The sequence below is a fragment of the Amblyomma mixtum genome, chromosome 1 (assembly GCF_055824585.1).
Source record: "Amblyomma mixtum isolate Tamu chromosome 1, ASM5582458v1, whole genome shotgun sequence".
Taxonomy (NCBI): Eukaryota; Metazoa; Arthropoda; class Arachnida; order Ixodida; family Ixodidae; genus Amblyomma; species Amblyomma mixtum.
Genome location: NC_143012.1, coordinates 297,204,512 through 297,228,794, shown reverse-complemented (window position 1 = coordinate 297,228,794; position 24,283 = coordinate 297,204,512). Strand labels below are relative to the sequence as shown.

Here is a 24,283-nt window from a genome sequence, read left to right as displayed (position 1 = left end):
ATTAATTTTTACCCTCTCCATCGCAGAAGACGGAAACACCAGTGGTATCAGTGTTGCCAGAGTGCTGCAAAACTGAGACAGTAAAACGTACAAAATACTGTCTTTCAAGACAACACAACTGGCCTTTAATAATAACTAGAAACCTCCTACGACTCTAAATAAGTGTATGTCAGCACTTAGTTTAGATTTATAAAAATATTTTTGATATTTGTGCAAAATCGAAAGTAGCAATAGTAGCAGCTTGGCATAAGACATGAGAACCATTTCAAACAGTACTGAGATTTGCCGCACAGCAGCGATATAACTACTTCAAGTTTAACAGCGAGTGAGAATCTTGAAGGCTCTGGACTCAATGGCCATTGAAACTGTCCGTGTGACAAGGGTATAAAAGATGGCAGAAGACTTTTAATGTGATCCCTGTGCACCTATACGAACAGCGACGAGCATAGTGCAAACATACGATAACCTGTACCCTGCAGCAAAAAAAAAAAACTGCGAGTAAACACAAAGCCCAGCAGCACCACAAACAATCGCACAAACCTGTCCAACAAGAGACCCACCCACCAGGCCCATACAGCTGATCAAATGCTACACAAAAGTGCGAGATAGTCTAAATGAATTCTCATGCACCACAAGGAGCAGGATTACAATTTCCAATGACACACCTAAGAACTACAGAGAATAAAGAGTGGTGTGCCTCAATCCAGTGTCAACACAGAACTTGTCTTTTTCCTTGTCGATATGCTCCCACAATACAGGTACGTCTAGCTCTCTCCTCGCTCCACAGTACTTAGGCTCTATAGGAGTTTACCATGAACGAAAGCCAAAGTCACAACCAACCTGACTTGTTTGAAACACAGCCTCAGCAAAAATTAACATAACAAAAAAGGCTTGCTTTGACGTGAGCCAGAGACAAACTGAAAGCCTAACGGCATAGGCTTTAACTAGCATCACTCATACATTGTGCTGGAACTGCTCAAGTTCACAGAAATTAAAAATAAAGGATCACGGGCTGGACTAGAATGAGAAACCATGTAATGCCTCAAACACTGCCACAACAGGGCTGCATTTATGAGCTGGAAACCAACATACAAGAGCTCCTTACTTGATAAAAGTTGCAACTTACACGGTGACATTATAGCTTCAAGACGAGCTAAGCAGGAACAAAAGGAGCAGCAGTAAATACTCAATTTAAAGAAACTAAAACAGATGGAATGCACTTAAAAGTTGCACTATCCATAGGATGCAGGGAAAACCATAGCCTTGGAGGACACCTAAAACAGGGTGCCATACCAAGTCAAGTTTATACGCTGTCATTCCATTTCCAACCAACGAGAGCTCATAGTGTCCACAACGCATTTAGCGCTTTTCGAGTAAAAGCCCATGCACAAATACCATTTGCCTATTCCTGCATTCTCAAAGCAAACAAGCAGTAGGTGGCATTCAGCACTGTATGTATGCTAGTGCAGTCCAGTGATGTGCAGAAGAGGGCTCAAAGGCTGCACCCATGACCCCTATTAGCAGGATGCAGGACATACCAGCTTAAACTTCTTGAGAGAAGTGACATCATGATTCCTTTTCAACTAAACGACAGTAAACCTAGCCAAACATAAAAATATGCACCACTGCCTTTAAAGGCTAAAATAAACTACATCAAACTTGAACAGAACCAAAATATGAGCACGTCAACAACACCGCCAGCTAATAACATCTGCTTTCATGCCTCATGGTTCAGGCACGAGCCCAGACCAGTATTACACAGCATAAACTTTGCAAAAGGGCTGTTTTCCACCCTCTTCCATCATTTTTCTTGTTAATGCGTGTATGCTTCAAAGCATTTTTCAGAGATAACACCATGATGCAGTCACACAATTTTAAAATGGGACGAAAACCACTCACCCTGCATTTGCCGCAAGTCTTCATCCCTGACGTCCATATTTTCTCGGGCTGGCCGGAGGGGGCTTTTGAACTCATCAGGGTGCTTAGCCTTGTACTGCGCCCAGCCACGCTGGGAGGCATTCGACATGCCACCAATAGATTTTCTGTAGTCACAGTCGGCACGTGCTTCCCTGCAGCATGAAAAAAAAAAAGAACAACGCCATGCTTATTCTGTTGACACCTGACAAAACTTTTGATGAGAAAAACAGCATAATTAATTCATGCCGCTTGCCAGTAAGACAGAACCCAAAATAGCACAGGCCAAAAAGAGTATGTGATATGAATTGCAGCCTCAAAAAGCAGTGCGGATTGCAGCACCTTGACCGAGCCTGAGTATGTAGACGTCAACTGAACATGACCTGCCAATTTCAGAAAATAAAAAAAAAGAAACTGCCAACAGTATTCTAGCTATACAAAATTGCACCACAACAGAAGCTATTAAATGCAAGCAAGGAGAGAAGAACAGACAACAGAAAACGTAGCAACGATTGGGGACATCCTGCATGCCGAGATCTTTGAAGCACTCACTCTCCATGACCTCTCTGCCTCTTGTGCAGCGGAGCCTCCTGGTTTGTGTCCGCACTGTCACGCTTCTTTTCCACCTGAACACGCATGTCTACGTCGGCTGACGGCAGCACGTCCATCATTTCAACATCCCCATTGGGCCTCTCGTTTTCCTCGCCTTTGCCCTTGCCACCCTTCCCTCCACGCGCTTTCTTCCCTCTTCCCTGTGATGAGGAGGAACTAGACGATGACGATGAAGATGACTTCCCCAAGCTGTGCTGCTGACGTTCGTCCTTGTCTTCAGCTGCCTTGCGCTGCTTGCTCGGCGACGTCTTTGTTGGTGAAGATGACTCGATTTCCCCATTCCTACCCAAGTCTTCGTCAGCTTTCTTGCGGTCGCTTGTCTTTGGAATGCGGAACTTTCTCGGTGGTGACATGATGGCTGCGTGTTTCTCCCGTGCCGACAACTTGCTGCTGCCGTTGTGCCTGTTGGGGGATGCCTGCCCTGAGGTAGCGGTGGAGGACATTGTGTTCTGAGCTGTGTTCTGTGCCACCAAACTCTGCTGATGTGGCTGCTGGTGCTGTAGCAAAGGCTGCCCAGGCGTTGCAGGCAAGGAAGGTGGTGGCCTGCTGGTGTCCACCAAGGGTGTGCCACGTTGAAGCCTGGGATCTCGTGCTGCGACAGGAACCTGTGGTCGTGGCCCCTGCAATGGTACATCGGCCATTTACACTTGTTGGCAGTTCACTGCCAACGAATGTGGTCAAGTTCTAACTAACACAGATTAATTTTTTTTTTGTCTTGTACTTTTTGGCACCCTAAAAACAAATATGAAATTGATTTTTCTTCTCTATTTCTTTGGAGGAGAAATTCTAGAGGCCCGTGTACTGTGCGATGTCAGTGCACGTTAAAGAACCCCAGGTGGTCGAAATTTCCGGAGCCCTCCACTACGGCGTCTCTCATAGCCTTAGTCGCTTTGAGACGTTAAACCCCATAAACCAAACCAAACCAAACCTTGTGAATTTCAAGAATTTATTTTATGACCAATTACTACGCTCAAGTTTTCTGCAATTTCCACATCAAACAATGGCAGAAAATTTGATGTCTATGTGCTGTGCAGTAACCATAGATTGCCATCATACCATATGCTAATATTAACGGCACAGTATAAAAGTTATAGCCTTACTAATATGCTTAAAAATGAACCCAAGTTTCTCCTCAATTAATTAAACTTCTAAAATGAAACCTTGCAATGAGCAATAGTACATGTCATCGTAAAAAAAAAAAAGATACTTTTGAGAAAACAAAGAAAGAAATTCCAAATATATTAGCTTCACAAGAATTTTTAAATATTATGAATAAATAAATGAAAAAATAAATAAAAACACAGTCTTGATTTATTTCCGGAAAATTAAGGCATAAAAGCAGGTTTATCTGGTACTACAACCCACCAGGCACATAATTGCTATCGTTTTCCTTGATGCACCACTCCATTCTTTTGCTTTGAAAGAGGCTTATATAACTAGTAATAATGAAAGTAAGCTCTAATAGCCAGTGTGCAGCCTGAATAACTGAATTCCAATCAATTTGGTACAGGCAGTTTTGGTCTCAATCAGTGCTAGCGCTGGAGTGCTCCATGATGCCGTGGCCAACCAGCTAAGGCTGATAAAACTACGAAGTGAGAAGTTAGTCCGCTCGCTCCTCCGGTGCTTGTGTTGTTGCTCCATCCAGTGATCCAGTAGTGTGCGGTCAAGTAATCGCAGACTTCCAACGTCACAGTCAGACGATAAATTGTGGCCCCGAGCTACAGCTCCGTCCGCGGAACCGAATAAATATTTCAAGTTTGATCCACTGCAGAGCAACAGCGACTCATAGTACGCAGCCAGAATGTCTAAAAACATGGTTCCGGCTTCTCTATTCCTACCTACCAACATCCAATGCCATCCCTTCTCCCCGCTCCTAACTGCACTGCACAGGAGCGCCCGTTTCCGAGGCTGTTTAGTGCTTGTTTAGCAAACAGCTCCTGTACTATCCGCTGAACTAGTGCTTGAAGATAATAACACATGATTCGGTATTTGCAGCGAGAGCACAAGGATCCTCCTAGGAATGAGCCGATGGCGACTACATATATATGCGCTACTGTTGTTAATTTAGCTGTGCGCGCGGACAGCTACTGTACTTGTTTAAGTGGCATGAAATGCAAGCTTACGTTACTGTCCAATGTGGCTAACACTTAATTTAAAATTGCTTTATCCATAAGAATGTTTGGTGACTGCATTCATTAAGATGGTCTAATTTGTTGTCCACAAGCAATGCCAACTGCCACTGCCGGCTTCATTCACACTGCTCAGCTTCGTGTTTGGCAGTAGAGTCGAATGACATTCAGTTCGACAGCATTTCAGACGCCCGTGTGGCAGGTGTATAGAAGCTGCACTGGATCACTTAGACTCCCCAATCAGATAAGCTGCACCACCTCTACAATCTCTCTCTGGTTTTAGTTCCTGCCAATCAGTCCCTTCATTCTTCAAATGTGAGTGTTCACACCCTCTGAATAGGCATGTGCAGTAAGCATGCAGTGTATCCGATGTATGATTGTCGCCGTATTTGCTCTTGCACTGCTGAAAAGAAGAAATATTGGCACCTTCTACGCTGTTAAGATAAACAAAGTGCCCATGTGCTACGTCACAAATGATGCTATTATGAAACAAAAGTGCACTGTGAATACCTGTTACTTCGGTCATTTGCATACAAAGAAAATAATTTTAAAAGAAACACAACCTCCTTGAATTTTACATAGCATCTTCACTCAAAGGAAACGATCAAGCAGTAGAAGGTCAAAAACATCCAGATGACAAAACATTACAAGCCTGATGTTGATATATCAACAGGCAAGCGGAAATTCAGTCACGATCCATGCTTCAACCCAAGTGTAGGGACAAATTCTACTTCTGCGTTACGACCATTTTGCGCAGCATTCTCTTTTACGACAGCAGTGAAATTTAACGGCACTTCAATACCACCACACTGAACAAGGCCGCCAGTTAGATCAAAAGAGAAGGGGTTGCCTGCTGCGTGTGTCAAAGTGCATTCGCTTGCCATGAAACACAAGCCACTGTACAGGGTCGTCCACTCTAAGTACGAACACGGCGCAGCGTGGCTGCGCTCCGCGGGGCGCGAGCGCATCCGGCGCGGCCGCGCATCGAAGCTCTGCGGCGCAGGCGCACACGGGCCTGGAGGCGGTGCTTTCTGTCGTCTGCTACAGCACGGGTGAGCACAGTGCTTGCTCTACGGTGAAGCGCACCTAACTTTCTGCATGATTACAGCGCTCGCGTGCGCCAAGACAGCGCTGCGGGAAAGCGCACCAACTACAGCGCGTTATGGCTGGTTGCGCGTACGACAACCCTGCGGCCTCTCGTCTCAGTGCCACAATCTCGGTGATATGCAGGTATTGCTGCAAATATGTCATTTCAGGTTTGAATTGATTTGGTTTATGCGGTTTAACGTCCGAACGCGACATAGACTACAAGGGAGGTGATAGCCGAGGACCCCAGATTATTGTCGACCATGTGGGGATTTTTAACCTGCGCAGATATCCCACAGTAAACGGATGCCTTGCGTTTCGCATCCATTGAAACGGGGCGGCCGCAGTCAGGGTCAGACGAGCGACTTCCATTCCGAACACTTTGGCTTCTGTTAGATATATGTCTTACCCTGACTGCGGCGGCCCCGTTCCAATGGAGGCGAAACGCAAGGCATCCGTTTACCCTGGGATATCTGCGCACTTTAACAACCCCAATGGGGTCGACGATAATCTGGGGTCCTCTATGTCGCGTTCGGACGTTAAACCCCATAAGCCAAATCAATTCAAATCTGAAATGACAATTTTTCAGCAATACTTGCATATCACCGAGATCGTGGCACTGAGACGAGAGGCCGCAGGGTTGTCGTACGCGCAACCAGCCATAACGCGCTGTAGTTGGTGCGCTTTCCCGCAGTCCTGTCTCGGCGCACGCGAGCGCTGTAATCATGCAGAAAGTTAGGTGCGCTTCACCGCAGAGCAAGCACTGTACCCACCCGTGCTGTAGCAGACGACACAAAGCACCGCCTCCAGGCCCGTGTGCGCCTGCGCTGCAGAGCTTCGATGCGCGGCCGCGCCGGATGCGCTCGCGCCCTGCGGAGCGCAGCCACGCTGCGCCGTGTTCGTACTTAGAGTGGACGACCCTGTACAATCACTATGTTGCAAGTCCCATTCAGCACAACTGCACATAGCACATAATGTGACAACCAGCTAATGACAGTCACACGTGGTTGCAACAACCAGAGCTTCTTTTAGGGTGGAGGTGGTGGCGAATGCAGGCCACACTGTTCACACACACACAAAATACTGCCTGCCCATAGGAAAAATCTTTCTCACCGGTGGACGTACAACGACACTGGCAGGCGACGGAGTAGGTGGCAGTGCAGGCGGCCGCGTTGCTGGGACATTGGACGGGGGCTTCAGAGTCTTCAAGAGTTGCTAAAAGAAGCAGCAATGAAACAAAAGACAAGCCGCCCACTTCAGTCAATGTCACTGTCACAGCTTGGAGGCAGAGCGTTACGCAGCACTGATGTGGCTGGGAAGAGCCACAGTGAAGAGCACAGGCGCGAGAGAGAGAAAGACAAAGTGCACACTGTCTGCTTGCCAGGACTCACTTCAAAGCCAGTCTGCAGAGCCAGCCTTATCTGAAAATTAGGGACATTTGCAGAGAATTGAAGCAGGGCGCATGGGAAACAATGAGGACAGCACAAACGATGCAGCTCCTGGATACCCAGGCATAGCTAGCAGCACGCACAATGCCATTAGAGGGACACTAAAGTGAATTTCAATTATGGCAATATGTTGTGACGGTGTCTGCGTTGGTTATAGCTTGATATAAATGAGTCTTTGGGACAACCCACATAATACAACCTCAAGTCAAACACGTAAAATGGATGTGAAAATTTTTTTCTTTTACAGTAGTTCTGGTATGAATCCAGTGGCCATGTTTTTGTTAGCTTGCATAAGCACTTTGAAAAGTCATAAAATACGCTTTGTACACATAACTACCTCTGAGAACAAGAAAGTAAAAAGACAGGTAACTGAGGCCCTAAAAGCAGTGACGAGTCATGATGTGAATATACCATAAAAAAACAACAGGAACTGCAAATTATAAGTCACCTCGAAGGGTGAGAATTTTCAATGCGCAACCTTGGCATGGTGATAACAAAAATATGAAACTACCTTGGAAATTTCCACCCCCTGTATGATTCGGACTGCAGGAAATAAAGCTATATAAGATAGCCTTAGACAACATATTTCGAGGCTTTCACCAATTTACCAAAAGCAGAAATAGAGAACATCATCGGCAATTTAATTGGCGCCAATGAGAACAACTGCAAATGCCATAAAAGATTACATAGTATTTCCATCATTTGGACATGTTGGCTTGAGTATGCCAGCTTAAACAATAGCTCGGCAACAAATGACAGTTGAAATTCACCCTTCAGCGTACAAAGTCACAGCTGATGTCACCAGTTCCAGTGACAGCAAAGGGCTCACAGCCAAACATGCTTCTTTGTGAATGTGAACAGCAAACTCCAGTTTTCACATGCGAACAAGTGACACCCAAAATCATCTTTAGTGTCCCTTTAACGGAAATGAAACCTGCACAGTGCCAAGAGAGATGAGAAGATGAAAGCAATGCAAAAGCTGCAGAGCACTGATTACCTCCTCTTCCTGTTTTTGCCTCAAGTGCTGCTGTTGCATTTCTAGCTCTAGCTGAAGTTTCTGTCTCTGCAGAAAGATGAACTCCTGTTGCTTCTGCAACAGCATCCTCTGAACCTGCTCCCCTTCCGTTGACGGTACACCAGCGTTAAGAATCTGCAGAGGCAAGCGTCACAGAGAGAAAGGGAGAGAGAGACCAAGTTAGGAAATGGTGCTCGGAAATCTGCATGCCTTTGTCTGTTTAAATAAGGACTCAGCTGGCAAGCAACAGCATGCTTAACTGTAACAATTGAGAGAGAGTAAAACCTCAACATTAACACCCTGCAAACAGCACTCCCTTCCGCAGCCACATAGAAGCCTTAAAACGCGCAAAGGGGCACACCACATCACTAATACTCCTGTCAGACGAGCAAGTTTAGTGTCATTTTCAACGAGTGACACTCGCCTGTAGTGTCATTCGCATCGTGTCACACGATGAACTTTAATGACACTCGCTGCTGAACGCACTCGGCAAGAAGTGAGTTTGGGGAACTCACTTCACTTTTCCCGAGGGGCGAAGTGTATAGCCTCGGTAGCAGCGTTTCGAAATTAGAATACAACGTCGGCAATAAAAATGGCGTTTTATTGAACGCAGCTAATTTGTTTTGCCCTCTTGTTCATGTAAACCTATTTGCGTTGCCATTAAATATATATACTGCACGTATTCCGACATTCTTGTTTTCAGCTGCAATAATTTTTTAGGCAGCCGCAGCGGTATGGCTATGGCGGCTAGCATGGCGACCGTACAGCAACCATCTGCAACCGTTTCGGTGTGACGGTGCAACAGTGCAGTGTTTGCAATCCAACGAGGTTCTTTGTCAGTGCAGTGCGTGTGTGCAACATGGAGTTCTGCGCAGCTGCTGATGCAAGAAGAGAGCGGGCGTCAGCTGCGCAGAAACGTTATCGTCGTGGGTCGCCATGATGCTTCAAAAAGTGAAGCACTGCTCCTGGCTTGTCTCGTCTTGCGAAGCCCTTTTTGTAATCGCCAATATTGCACAAAGCTCCTTGATAATCATAAAAAATTGCTTGCAGTTTGGAATCTACTGTACATTAACTGTATATTAAAGCTTTGAAGCGCGAAAAGTAATATTTTTTGTGCCTTACTTCAAAAGCCATCGTCACCACCATAAATTCCGAATGACACTTTATTTTTCCGTGTAGCAGCACACCCCGATAGTGTCACTCGTTCTGGAGAAGTGCACTTCGTGAAAGTGTCACTAAACTTCCCCGTGTGACAGGGGTATAACTCCATGCAGTTAATCGTCATAATAAAGAAGTGCATGCCTTTAGCCAGGATAGGAGACGGAACCAATCATCACTCTGTCAAAACGCATGCTTTTAAACACAGCATCCTCAATATGCACCACTAGATAGGCTTAACGTGCCTATGACATTGCAAAAACCCACCAGAAAAAGCCCCTGTTGAGAACAGCCTTAAAAAAAAAAAAGAAAAGAGCACCCAACAGGTTGGCCCATGTTTGGACATCGTCCCCCTTCTATAACCTCTTCATCCCCCCCGAAAAAAAACTGTAGGCTAGCAAAAAAGCCAAAGGAATAGCTTGGGTCAAAAGTTATTTGGCCACTAAGCTTGCTTTTCGAGCCTTTCAGTAAAATATAGCTCCCCAAACAACAAAAGGTCTTAAAAGGTGAGGACGACGGTGCTCCTCATCCGCCAGAGATCTGGAACATCGGGAGTACCACAAGGTCCTCACTTGACAGCCTCAGACTTCAGACCAAAGCTGCACACTGGCAACTAGCGGCGCACACATGGAGTGTAGTAGCCCATGGCAAAAAAAAGTGGCCAAGAAACCCAACTTCTTCAACATCCCTTGCGACATTGCTGCCTAATGCAAAACTGCCTTTGCAATTCTTTTGCTCCATTCCAAGTCAATAATGGCAGGTTGGACAGGCCACTGCACACCTTGACATTGCCTCACAGCTGTCATAGCAATGAGTGCCACAATGGTGCTTACAGCAAGCAGCAACCAATGCCTCTGCAATTATGTCATGCAGGAGAAATCAAAGGGGACTTGCACAGTCGTAAGAAACTAGCTGGGTGCTTCATGCCACATTGTGGTCGTGCGATATGCAAGATCAGCCATTCCCCCCCACCCCCCCGTAAAATAACTTGCAACTTTCGCGTCCTCAGCCTTCCAATAATTACATAAGGGTGCAAAAGAGTGCCAGAAGGCCGCAAAGGTGCAAAACATATTGACCCAGGCACTCCCTTTTTTAACCATCAGCAGCTTACACACTGCATGGAATTACTGTGACAAAGCATGGCCCATGCACACCACACCCCAACACAAAAGCAGAAGACTGATGCCCAAAATGCCACAGGCTTGAGAGGAGGGCTCCAAGCTGCACCTTTTCAGTGGTTGCTTTGTTGAGTGCATTTAAACTGGCAAGCTTAGCTGCTTGCTGCTCCAATGTCTCCTGTTCTTGTCCTTTCTACAGAAGAAACAAAACAACAAAAAAAATATCAAGCACCCAAGCTTAAAATTTGGTCAGACAAAGTGCGCGTGACATGACGATGGCATGTGATTGTGCATTGAGCCAGGTATGCGATTGTGACGTGACACAACAATGCTTTGTCACATTGTAACTTGGCAAAGTGGGAAGGCTGTGGAGCGTTCAGACTGCGGTACATAAAAAAAAGGCAGTATTTAAACGGAGTTCAATTTTTTGTTGAAAGTCAGACAATGCGCACTAAGATCACTTTCATCCCCTATTGCCAGTGATGAAACACAAAGAAGTTTTCACCTCGGCAACACTTCGGCGATTAAGGGTCGTGCAAATAAATCATTTTGCCTAGTGCGAGGCATTCTACTCCTCATGCTTCTCCTAAAGCTTCACCTTGTAGGCATGCCAAGCTAGCAAGTGTACAGCCAGAGTCAAAGGTTTTCAGGCCACACAGCACCCCTAAAGATCTTAAAAGGCAAGGACATGAGGATTCGCCTCGCCTCAGGGAGACTCCCGATTTTCAGTGCAGCCTTAAGTACTCCACCAAAAGGCTTAGAAAAGTTAACCTTATAGCCTGAAGGCTTTTGACTAGAGGGAGGAGATGTTCCATCTCTCATTTGTGCATTTTCATCCCTTTAGCTGTGCCATTAACATGTAAAAAAACTCAAGTAACTGTTTTGTTACAGCAAATGTCATGCTGCCCATGAACTAAGCTTCTCAACAAATAGCCCGCAAGAGCCTACACTCCAGTGGAATGATACCTCGGGGAAGGTCAACACCGACTACCATGACCTCGATAGCTTGGGACGCTTGCAGCCCTCACAGTTTGCCAAGTTGCGACCAGATGGGGCATATGCATGCTCACTAAACAAACTGCCGCTAAAAAAACCAAAAAACTAAGTCACACGTGACTGAAGAAAGGCGAATGACCTGCACCACGCCTATTATGCCAACAAAAATCTTAAATCCTGTGCACTTCAAGTGTGTTTAACAATCCTGACGAAGACAAGCATGTAGACAGGTGGCCTTTAAAAGACAAAAGCATTTGTTTTTTCAGGCCACTTTGAACAAAATCGGGAGTTTTTTTCAGATAAATCCAAAAATTAAGAGAAACTTTACCAGAAAATATTTTTCAGAGCTAGGCAAAAACGCAGAACTCTACATGACCTCTAACAACGTTCATCAGACTCTCAGTTAACAAAAAAACTCAAAACTCGGCAATAACACCACCATAACACCAAAAATAAAACAAAGCAAATTGTCTTTCCAAATATGCCCATTTAAAGGATGCATGATCAGCACTAGTGGCTGCTTATAACAGTATATGTGAAGCAAGGCAGGAAAAGCATTTTGTGCATGATCCGTATGCGTCAACAGTGCAGTAGAGTGCTACAGCATGAAGCACTGTAGAATGGCTTTTGCACACGTCAGCTGCCAGACACATGGCTTTGTGCTGCACAGTAGATAACTGACCAACTCTCTAGGCCCCTAGCAGTCTAGGCTACTCACAAGCCCACAGTATTACACTAAACACACCAGTTCAAGCCCAAACACTCGTCACCGTTTTCCCCAGAATCTCGTACGATGTTTACCGCTCACCGCTTTGGCTTCCAAAAACTTTGGGTTGACGTGTATTGTTGTCTGCTGGGGTTCCTTCGCCATGATGGGCCAGGCAGGGTCCATTTGTTTCACCCGAGTGTCCAGAGCAAACAGCTTCTTGTTTGGAAATATGTCCACCCAGGTTTGGCGCAACTTGAATAGTTGCATGCGCATTCGTTCATCCCCCTACACACAAAGCACCATTTTTTTTTTTGCATGAACAGTATGGACGAAACCGCATGCACCACAACAGCACTTTACATCTTTAAAAAAAAAATGAACGGTACAGTGCCACTCACCTTAAAGAACCCAAAAGGGGACAAGTTTTTTTTTTTTAACCCGGAGTGTTCTTGCAGTATTTTTTATAATGTAATGATACGAAATATACGATTTAAACTAAGACATTTTGAGCCACGAAATCACTCATCTACTGCCAGAAACAGGAGACAGATGTACCTACTGCATTGCAATTATACTACAGTGAAGCTCTTTGAGGCACATTTCTATTCTATGTCACAACACTTTGGCCATCAGACATTTATAGCCTTTAAGTGCACCCGTGAAGTTGCTGCAATGTATATAGTAAAACCGCAAATTTAGTCCTGGAAGTGAAGAAGTGGCCTTTGCAGCTACCCATTTCTCAGATGGCAATGCTTGCTTCTTATTTTGCAACTACAGCCTGCTAATTACCTGTGGAAAAGCCCTCTAGAATTGCCCGATACTGAGAGAGAGGAATGTACCTTTTCAAAAACGTTGCAAAAGTTGGACACGATGTTCTGTGTGAACAGGGCGCGATAGTCGCCCCCAACATTCTTCATTATGGAATCAACTAGGTATAATACAGGCAGCTTCATGTCTAATGCAACCTAGAAGAGAAATTGAGAGTTAGGAGAAACAAGGAGATCAGAAAAAGGAGTACTCACCACACGATGTCTTCAATCACAACAAACGACAATGTGCATTTCTAACCTTCTAAAGGTATATGGCCGACAATCACTTTAAGACGCCGAATAGGAATTTCATGACCAGCTCCCAGCTTAAGTTGGGGCGAAAGGTCAGCAACAGTCATGCTCAAAGTAAAAAAAAATAAAAAATGTACTACGTTCGGTATGTCCTTCAAGGCGCAACGTCAAAAGAATGGTTTGCCGAAACACAGACAGCCTCTAGTATGAACGAAGTTCTACTTTACACGAGGAAAACAACCGCGTAGTGAACAAGAATTCAGTGCAGTAGGAACAGTTTATTCGTGGAACAGTAGTACTCGTTGCGATGTTCCAAAAAAGCAGATACATGCACATGTCACGGGCGACGTCGTAACATTTCTTGCTTCCCCGTGATCTAGTTTCGTGCTCCACTGCACCCTACCGCGTGGCTTCTACCGATGGATGGCGGTTAGGCTTCCGCGTACCCACTGCCAAAAATTGGACGCCGTCACAGGTCTCCACGAACGCTCTGAAGACAGTGTTGGAACAAGCAGCACAGCCTTCATGACTAAAGCTGCCACAGTTACTTAGCAGATACTACCGTGGGTGAGATTAACGACCCCTAGATTAACAGCTACGACGAAAACCTTCGATCGCGAGATCGATGTCCAGCCGCCCCAATGACGTCGTCACCGAGGAAGCGGTCGCACCAATCTCTACTAAAGCGGGCAACAAAATGAGGCCACAGACGCTGTGCCTAAAATTAAAGACGGCACACTACCTAAGCACTATTGAAGTGTAAAGAGAAAGCCAACTTGTACTCGATATTACACGATGCTCCTGCAGCCCTGCGATCATGTCAACATGCATGAACGCTATCTGAACCTGAACGGATAACAAAGCGTTAGGAGACGCAACACGATACTATATTGAAAACCACATTTCTAGGAGACATTTTGACAAATAGGACCTTCTGTAAGTGCTCTTCGATGCTTCGCACTATCCTTGGCGCTTGCTGGACGTTTTCTTCGGCCAACATCGTGAGCATATTGATGAGCGGCTTGCTGTTGCATGTGAGATCCCGGAGCGACGACTTGTACTCTTCGCAGACGTCTTCTTCCATAATTGAAATACTCAACTAGTAGGCTATACCTAAGAAGCTGTACAAGAGGTTGACACAAGGGTCGCTGAAGCCGCGCAATCAATGCATTTCTGTACAAAAACGCGATTTACAGCACACTAGAACAAAATGGCGAACGCGAATGTCCGCCGCACACAACACTGAAGCGAACAAAAAAAAACTGAAAAAGAAGCTCAGTCCTGTTAGTCCTGTTATTGAAGGTGAAAGTACGTTTTTGCCGCTAGAGGCGGGACATACGAACACGTTTATTAAATTTATAATCTATTTAAACTTTTACTTTTCATTGATCAATACAATAAGTGAAATATTAGCTCTTATATATTTTAACTATATTTAACAAAATATATTTGCTGTCATGCACCTAAGCTACTGGAAGTATTGAAGCAGTGACCACTAATGAGAAAAGTTTTTCTTCCCGCTTAGCAAAATACACTTGATTTGCGGAATCGCAAGCTTGCAGCCGGCAAAAGCAAAGTGGTAGATATCTACGCATGATGTGCTCGTTGGAATTCACGTTTTAGCAGATGCTAAAAGACGTGGAAGGGTTCATACGTCACTCTCTCAGACGAAATCAGCTGATCGAACGCTCCACCTTGCGGTTGCGGATCGTTGCGATAGGCTGGTGCCTCGCAGTGAACGAAAGTCGCGCAGTGGTTGCAGCTGTATCAACATCTCGTGGAGGCGAATCGCTAATCTTTACTTTGTGTGTACATCGTGGACGCATTGCAGTTGCCCCGCAGTTCTCTGCGTGCGCAAGAAAAACGATGCAGCGATTAGGCAATCGAGCGTGACTCCATGAAAGAAGCGAAGGTCCACCATGTGAAACCGAGCTCTGTACGTCGTCTTGGGTTGTTTCTTCCTTGTCAGAAGCGCGATTTCGCAAGCATTCGAGATGCGGGGACGTTAAACACGATCAGATCTGGTACGTACCTCTTTCTGTGGTAACATGCTATAGCATTTTGTGCTGTGATGTTCGGAGGGGAATTTAGTTCCGTTTCTTCTCTGAGTTGGGTGTTTACAGATCTCGCAATGCCGTGCTCATTTACAGACAGTTGAAATCATGGAAGATTACAAGTTTTTATTTAAGGTCGTGCTAATAGGCAACGCTGGTGTCGGGAAAACATGCCTTGTCCGGAGATTCACACAGGTAACCATATGGACTGGATACGCTTCGCACAGTTCCGAAATTGCCGGTGGCTGACAAGTTCCTGTTGGCTGCTTTTCAGGGTCTGTTTCCTCCGGGGCAGGGGGCCACCATTGGCGTCGACTTTCTCATCAAAACGGTCGAAGTGGACGGTGAGAAAGTAAAAGTAAGTTATGCTTGACCACCGGCACACAAGCAATCTAGAATGGTGTTCTCTCTAGCCTTGTTCTCTCCGGATGCGATGCACTATACTGTGAGCTATGGCAATCGCAAACATGACTGTCCAAGAAAATTGGCCTGTATTTGTTTTCCTGGCAAATAAGTGATGTCGCCTAATTCCATTAAGAATGGCGCGTGTGGTTGTGGCGTTTGACTTTATTGGTATAGTCGATGGAACAATGGTTGAGCTGAGAATAATGTGCGGGCGCGTAATCTGCCGAGCTGTTGTTGCGGGAGCTTATCGAGACTTCCGTAACTGCACTTGGTCAGCTTTACCAGTGGTTATTATTTTGCACATTAGAGATTTCGTTTTGCTGTTTTCTTCGCTTACAACCAGTTATTCCTGAAACATTGCTGTTACCCAGTGCTCAGGGGTTCAGTGTCAGAAGGTGTCCTGATTTAGATTATTCTTTAATGTGATACAGCGCGCTCTGCAGCTCGCCTTAGCACAGTTTGTTGTATTGACTGGCCTTTCAGTGCCACATATTTGACCTGTTTACACGTCTTCCAGGTTTAGAGCATGTGATTGGGTGGGCTTTGTATTATAGTTTGGTGCCCTGTGTTCTAGGCATTTCAGCGCGTACTGAAGGGGTCTAGCTCCAAATATGAAAGCAGGAATGTGTGCTTGATGCCTCTTCTTGCCAAAAGCATTGTGTAAAGTTGTGTGCTGTTTCTGATTTCCTCTGCATGATGAAATAACTTGCTTAAGCAAGTATATATGTTGCTGAGGGCCTAACTATGGTAATAAATAAAACAAGGCAAAAGACATGAGTGTGGAACCAGCAGTGTTCTGCAGCCTTTCTGATTGTAGAAGACACATTCCTAGAGGCTTTGCTTAGTTAGTTTATCATATAACAGCTGGACATAATTGTTATGGTTTGGGAGTATATCATGAGCTCAACATACGCAGCATGTTTTAAAAGCATTGGGCGGAAGAAAATACTGATTAAGAGACGAGGACAAAGGAAGCATTGACTATACGAGTTCATTGTCTGACGTAGTGCAACCACCCATTGTGCTGACCACATTTAGGGGAGCCTGTTGTAGACAAAAATACCTGAGCTATCAGTGCATTATGATGCCCTGGATTCTTCCTTGTGTGACCTCAGCATGGAGAAATGTGTCAGCTCCAAAAGGCACTTAGTTGTATTCATACAGCTAGTTTTTGTTTTCTGATTGGGTTGAGTGTTCTTCAGAATTGCTTGTTTGTGAATGTGGCTGGTTAAAGTAAGTTTACTGTCTTGATCTTCAAACTTTTTCTGATCTATCAAAAAGGCATTCATTGTATGCTACCATTGCAAATTTATACAGAAATTTGGATTGCTTTTTTCTCATTGTGGGTTACTGATTGCTCCCATAAACAATGGTTGTCTGCTTGCCTGATTATATACAGAGATTTATTTTATTCTTTACGTGCAGTTACAGATATGGGACACAGCAGGACAAGAGCGATTTCGTTCAATCACTCAAAGCTACTACCGCAGTGCACACGCTCTCATTCTTGTCTACGACATCAGCTGTCAGCCAACGTTTGACTGCTTACCTGACTGGTTGAGAGAAATAGAACAGTACGCCAGCCCAAAAGTCCTGCGGGCTTTAGTAGGTAAGACATTATTTCTTTCATTATATTTCCTGTGGCTCTTGTCTGGTGTATTACTTATTGTCCTACGATTCTTCCGTGACTGAAATTTGAAATGGGCATCTTGTCTGGATCAGCTGATTGGACATCCACTGTAACATTCAACTCTTCATGCATGCAAATGCACCTTTTTATATGTCATAGACTTACCTTTGGTACTACTTTTAATGGAATGATGTAGCTCTTGGAGCAGAGCGTTTTGGCATACTTGGCCCAGTGTGATATCTGCTGCAAGCGTTTTCACTGAGGGCAAGTGTGCAGATGCACGCTGTGTGAGTGCCTGTGCGTCTTGCATGTTGTTCTTGAAATATGTATGCATCCCCAGGGTGCAGTATTTTCTGAAGGCCAGGCATTTCATTATTGTGTTTGGTTTGTTGATGACTGCATATCTGTATTGTTACATATTCTGCCAAGTTGAATATCGATTGAAAAATACAGAGGGCAGGGGTGGATTTATGGGTCACTCTTGGAGGGAGCGGTTTCATTTGAACCATGCATTTCTTTGAATGATGGGGTTCAGCATCGTTTTCGTGTGTAAAGTTTTTAGCCCCCATAAATTCGCCCTTGACAGAGGAAAAGGGATGGCCCTTTGGAAACACGTAGCAGCAGTACTATGAGTATAATATTAATGGATGCATAAAATTGTTTTATTTTCGAGATAAGTAGTCCCAGGCATGCGGTCATTTGGCAACACTGATGCCTTTTAGTTGGAATTTCATGTGGCTGGTTGTCATTGTGTTGGGTTTTCATAGCAGATTGGCCATATGGTGAGGGGTAGCATTCTTCATTGTTTCAGTAAGCTGAAGTGATAGCCGTGAAGTGATTAGCATCATTTGAGCTTCGTTTATTGTTATTATTTACCTTAGTGTAAAGATATGCGTGCACTAACATTCTTCATCATTTTCATTGCTTAGGAAATTACTGACTTGGCTAGAAGTTCACAAAGCTAAGGCAGCTACAGAAGCTGTATTTTTTTTTTTTCCTAGAAAATGGCAAAACATTCTACCTGCATTATGTTGCTCATGTGTTCTCAGTTTGGTTACTGCTAATTTTAGATCATTTAGTTCTTAATGATAGCCAGTCATTTTAAAACTTTCAACACATAACCAGTACTGAGGCCTACATCCATACTATTACCATATGTCAAATCACACCAGTTGATGGCAGCATAATTGACACACATGTGTGCTCTGTGAAATGTGGTTGAGCTTTGCATGTCTTAAATTTTACATGGTTCCCTTTATTTTTTTTCTAAAAAAAATACATAGGAAATTACTTAAAATGCAGTCCTAGTAGGCTCCGTAATAAAAATAAACATTATTTTTGAAATACCCGTACCTTGAGGTCTTAGCTCACATACTCGCAAGTGAATTAGAAAGAATATTGCATAGTATTCATTTGCACCCACCTTAGTTAACCCATGTGTGCGGAAACTTTAGAAATTTGGAATAAGATATTTTTTGAATTAAAACATTTATTTCACGTCATTATTCAGAATCATCCTTTTATTGGTGGAAATATTTTTCCTAACACCGGCTTTTGAGCCATCCTATGATGTAGGATTCTAAGCAGATTCGCTACCTGTTACCTGTGGTAAAGCTTCTAACATTTGACATCGACTTTAAAATCACATTTCTCATCATGCGCTGTGGTTATTTTGTGACAGTACAGTCGAATTTCAAAAATGGTGTCCAGAGAAGACTGACAGATTTTTATGAATGCACACAACATACAAAACTGAACGCACACAATACAACCCTTGCACAGAAAAACTTAACCCTCTCAAACCTACACTAGTGGGCACAAGCTTTTACGCAATAAACTTTTGTAATTACTGCGCAGAAAAGTGTCCTACATGTGGAACGCTAGGCAATATGGATTAAGTTACAGGCTGAGAAAGAGAATAAACTTTATTTAATAACAGAGTTACAAACCTTCCTGGTGAGAGCTTTTTAGTCCAAGGGCCCTTTGGCTTTTCTCAATTGGCCAATTTGATCAGAATTTTTATTTTATCGATTTATTTTTTTTTCCAACCCTTGGTTGGGACTTCTTTCGCATGACAAAAAATTGCAACGAAATATGATGTACAAATTTAGAAAATGACATTTTTGTTTTTGTTGGTGTATGGTCATTGAACATTGTGAGCGAATCATGGTTTTGGTGGTCCCGGTGCATCGCGAAATCCGTGAGTTTCCAGTGATGGAGCATCCCCATTTTCATATATCACCGTGGAGAGCAGAGACAGAGGATCGGAGCTTTTGGTGGTAGCAGTGGCGCATTTCTTGTACCAAAAGCAAAAGCTTACAAAGGCGATAGATGAGCCAAACAAGGAAGGTTTGTCTCCTCAGCTTTCACTTTTTCTGCAACTGCTGCCGCTCATCCCTTCGGCATTTAATAACAAATGACAGTGGAATGATTCTCTCTGTTATGCATGAATCCTGAGACGTTGAGGAGTGCAATAAAGCGCTCGATTTTTCTGTGTACATGCGTGTGCTATAGTTTTTGAAAGTTATCTTTGTAATAAATTTTTTCACACATGCTGCAGTTCTAACTTCTATTTCCATAAGTACCGCCCGTCTAAAAAAAAGGAACCGATAGCTTTATGGTACACAGCAGGGGTTTGCAAACATGCTGACAAGAAAAACTTGTGGACATTCTCTTTAATTATGTAATGCCTTGGGGATGGCTTTACAAGGGGGTTGATTGTAATTTCTTAGCGATTATAGAAGCTAGCTTAAAAAACATTGGAGTTCTGAAATTAGCATACAAAGTTACATATATGTGCCAATTTTTGTTACATTTTTAATAATTAAATAATTAGGTTTGGGAGTGAATGGGTGGGGCACAGATTTGGTATGGGCATCCAAGATGTAGTGAGTGTATGTGTGTGTTTTGGGGGGGTGACTGAAGGCACTCGTTATGTGTTCCTCCTATGCTTATGCGAGACAGAGGTGCTGATAGCTTTTCCAGCCTCTTTGAAGTACCTATGCGCACATCACTATGTACAACAGGTGTGTCTTGATTATTAGGTAACAAGATTGACCGTGAAGACCGGGAGATTCCGCAGCACATCGGTGAGGAGTTCGCCCGTCGAAGTGACATGTACTTTGTGGAAACGTCAGCCAAGGAAGCCGACAATGTGGACAAGCTGTTCACTGAGATCGCTGTGCGTTTGACAGCGGAGGCACGGGCCACTCACGCCCGGTACTCTGGCCGGCCGTCAGCCACGGCTGACTCGCTGCCAGACTTGAAGGAAGCTGCTGGAGACAAAGGGGACCACGCTTGCTGTCGCATGTTATGAGCACTCTGTGTCACACATGCGCACGCTGTACAGGAATCGCCCCGGGTGTTGGGGAGCATAGCTCAGCTGGCTGGGTAAGGGCAGAGAGCACTACGTCTTGGAGGAGACCCTCAGGCGACTGCAGTGAAGACTTGCATTGCGGTGTCACATTATGGCCCGTCATGCCTGCACCAGATGTATCATGGTAAAGGCGACCATTTAAGCTATGCTCAAGTCTGCATGAAAGCACCGGTGTCGCTTTTTGCCCTTTATTTTTTAAACGTTTTAAAGCTTTGAGTGCACTGTGAGTGAACTCCAAATTTTTTTTTCTTTGCATTGCATCTAAACTCATTCAGCCATTGCTGACTATTTCAAGCTTCACACTCACAAAGCAGTCTTTCTTTTTTTCCTGCAAGATTGAGGAAAGGTTTTCAAGTTCTAAAGTTATTTTTGGTGAAAACGTGTTCTAGTGCTCCCTATGGTACACCCATAGTGGTGTCCCAAGCACTGGCACTCACCTTGGCAATCTTGGCCACGGCACTATTTCCTGAAGCAACACAGCTGTGACCGTACAAGACACTGCAGTGCTGCAGCCGCTTTGAGAGTCCCCTTCATGCGTTTTCCCTTACCTTTATGGTCAGTACTATGCTCTGCCACAACTCCCTTCTCATTTTGCTAGCGCTGCCGCCCGTATGTTTGTGCCCTTTTGTGCAATCTTTGTTGCAGTGAATGTGTAGGAGTGTTATTGTAGGTATTATAAGCTTGAAAAAAATGGTGGCTGTTGGCCTGTGGTTAGTGCACTGTTCTTTTTTTTTTATGGCCATCACAGCAAGACACTTTAAATGGCTGACAGACAAACCTTCACATCTTTTCACATGGTTCGTCATTCTTGACTTGACCTTTCTCAGCAACCAGTGATTGGGACAGACATCAACAGGAGTGCCACTTAATTCAACCATGGCTTACTGCTAAAGCGTCACTGACACTAGATTTACCTGCCTCAGCCACTTCAAATACTGCATATCTTTTACCAACATTTGCTACTCTCATTGAGCTGTTCCAATGGATAATTACATGCTGCATTTATTTTCGTCACACTCCAACATTCACATTTGGCTTCGCTCAGTCTGGCAACATTTGCATGCCACGTTTCATGCAGGATCATCAGCACCAGGAGTGGTGCTGTGAGCTCCTGATTTTCCTCGCCAGCCTTTTTGCTAAACAGCGGCCAGCACTCGTCATCATTTGACAAGCTGTGTGGTATGCGCTTGCAGTGGATGCATTGTAGGTTGAAATTCATCAGAGCTGTACTGGTGCATTGTAAACTCTACAACCTCAGCATGTTAAGGAGAACTCAATCTGACAGCTGTAACTTCTCATTCTTCGTGTTGCATCATTTTAACAAAGGGCTGTACGTTAAGGTTGTGTTTTTATTTTTTGGTTTGGTGCACCGAGTTTCTGAAAATTTCTGGCACTGACATAGAGAGCCCCTTAATGGGCATAGTGTTTTGCTCAAGAACTGCAAGAGTTCCGAGCAGCACATGCACACAAGTGTTTTGTGATTTGTCATTCAGTTTTTCAGTCGTCGTCATTGCCTGTCTAAACAAACTGCTCATTTATCAGTCTTAGCTTGTTGCTTTGAGTCTGTTTCAGAGCTTTAGAGCACACGAATGTGTTATCCTTCTTGTCATCTGTGCTGTTGTTTTCTGTACCTGCAAGCAAGGTTTGTGCTTTTCCATGACAAGTGTTTTTCAGAATACAGGGCAGCTGTTCGAGAGAGTTTTTGAAAAAGGCATTTCAGATCCTTGAATGAAAACAACTCTGCCAAACACTCCTGAGCCAAGGTAGCATTAAGGAATTGTGCAGGGTTTTTTTTTAGAGGGTCCTAATCAACAGGGCTGTAGGAACAGAACGTCCAAACTTTAATGTATGAAAGGTATAAGAGTGTGAAAGAGTGAAGGAACTGTGCCTAATCCAAAGGCAAACACCCTCTGTTTATTCCAAAGAGCATTGCTTTTTACATCACTCGAAGCTAAAGCTTAATTTTTTCTCCATGGTTATCAACAGGAAGCTCTATGTGAGCCTGGACATTAGGTAGTTTAGTACTGCATAAAAATGCCAAAACTTTTTAACTATGTCAAACGAGTAATGTTGCAGGATCAGTTCTTAATTTAGTTTTGTCTGAACCTATTAGAAGTTAAATTGCAACTCGCCACATGATAACCTACACAATGCCACACACAACCATATGCTGTCACTTATTTTAGTGTCTTCGAGTTGGAAGCTCTGATTATATCGCCTCATTAGTGAAAGCTGCTCATTTTCTGGACTGTAGGTTTGCCTGGTGACCTCTGCACGTGAGCAGAATTTGAGATGGCAATGAGACTTTGAACATGACAGTCTTTTTGGCAGCTGTGATATTTTTTGTTGTGTTTGTCAGAAAATTGTAAACAAGCTCCTGTCGGAAGTGCTAGGTTTTGCTGAAGTTGTTTGTTTTATGGCGGCGTATCATGCTCAGTACTATCAGTCCAAACCTGAAGGGTTGTTTGCATCTCAAATCAGCGTCGTCTTTTAGCAGACTCCAAGTCATTATGCTCTTTGAAGAATACTTTAATTTTTTTTCTTATGGGCCTAAGGCTGTCTGTTGTTTTTAGGTTGTGTTCTTTCAAGCTCATTCAGCAGCTACTCCGACATTTAAAATGGTAGTCAGTGTGTTATATTGAGCATTTACTTGTTTTAGACATTCCACAATGGTTAAGGCAGGCCTCTTTTTGCTAAGAATTAGATTGTTCTGCTTTTTTAGTTGCTACAGTGCTCCCTCCATCGATACTACAGTGCTTCACTTGTGTGTGTCGCAAAGCATCTTGTATTTGAAGGCTGTCCTTTAGTGACAGTTGCATTCTAAAGGTGGAAATTTTAGAACAAGCTTTTTGCTTTCAACACACCCCCATGTATACATGCAGACCCTAGCAGATGATGTATATAGTTGCCCTACAAGATAGTTCCTTTACCACTTTGGTTTATTTTCTGGCTTCTACCACCACTGCACTGTCCATGACGCAGTTTAGTGACCCAAGTCTATCATATTTATTTCTGAAGTTGTGAACTTTTATTTGATGAAATAAATATTTTAAGTCGCTTATGTGCTTTGTGCTTGTACTTTTTTCTGTCAAGAATGGCCCGGCTTCTCATGCTGAAGGTGAATGAGTATAGTGGAGTGGTTACATGGCCCTTAGACAGTTCCTTTTACTCATAATGTGCAAGTTTCAGCTTTTGAGTACACACACAAAGTTTGGTTTGGTTTGGTTTATGGGGTTTAACGTCCCAAAGCGACTGAGGCTATGAGAGACGCCGTAGTGGAGGGCTCCGGAAATTTCGACCACCTGAGGTTCTTTAACGTGCACTGACATCGCACAGTACACGGGCCTCTAGAATTTCTCCTCCAAAGAAATTCAGCCGCCGCGGCCGGGATCGAACCCGCGTCTTTCGGGTCAGCAGCCGAGCACCATAACCGCTGAGCCACCGCAGCGGCTCACACACAAAGTGATTTAGTATAAGCATTAGCCCAGATAAAAGCCTGTATGCACTGAATGTGTGCTATGTGCATAAATTGAAATGTTGATGCATAAATGAAATTGTGCCAGTCATTATGT

General features: G+C 44.1%; 2 protein-coding genes across 9 annotated transcripts in view; one reads left to right on the top strand and one right to left on the bottom strand.

Annotated features, from left to right (window-relative positions):
* Positions 1-14,502, bottom strand: part of LOC149372170 (uncharacterized) — a 41,518-nt gene extending 27,016 nt beyond the window's left edge. For 3 of the 8 annotated variants that reach the window (XM_089566559.1, XM_089566565.1, XM_089566560.1), the window contains exons 1-8: positions 14,178-14,502; positions 13,025-13,150; positions 12,285-12,470; positions 10,590-10,673; positions 8,187-8,339; positions 6,855-6,956; positions 2,467-3,146; positions 1,900-2,069 (exon numbers count right to left, since the gene is read on the bottom strand). In XM_089566559.1, the coding sequence (XP_089422685.1) occupies positions 1,900-2,069; positions 2,467-3,146; positions 6,855-6,956; positions 8,187-8,339; positions 10,590-10,673; positions 12,285-12,470; positions 13,025-13,150; positions 14,178-14,330 (1,654 nt within the window). In that variant the 5' untranslated portion in view covers positions 14,331-14,502. Of the gene's footprint in view, positions 1-1,899; positions 2,070-2,466; positions 3,147-6,854; positions 6,957-7,132; positions 7,163-8,186; positions 8,340-10,589; positions 10,674-12,284; positions 12,471-13,024; positions 13,151-13,207; positions 14,117-14,177 lie in introns of those variants that run through there. The other 5 variants (XM_089566566.1, XM_089566563.1, XM_089566562.1 and 2 more) reach the window with 5 other exon arrangements.
* Positions 14,503-14,898: 396 nt separating this feature from the next.
* LOC149372169 (ras-related protein Rab-30-like) lies at positions 14,899-23,772 on the top strand. The gene is made up of 5 exons (XM_089566558.1): positions 14,899-15,270; positions 15,397-15,495; positions 15,575-15,658; positions 17,131-17,314; positions 20,380-23,772. Exons 2-5 carry the CDS (start codon positions 15,409-15,411, stop codon positions 20,649-20,651), a joined length of 627 nt encoding a protein of 208 aa, XP_089422684.1. The 5' UTR covers positions 14,899-15,270; positions 15,397-15,408; the 3' UTR covers positions 20,652-23,772.
* Positions 23,773-24,283: the final 511 nt, after the last annotated feature.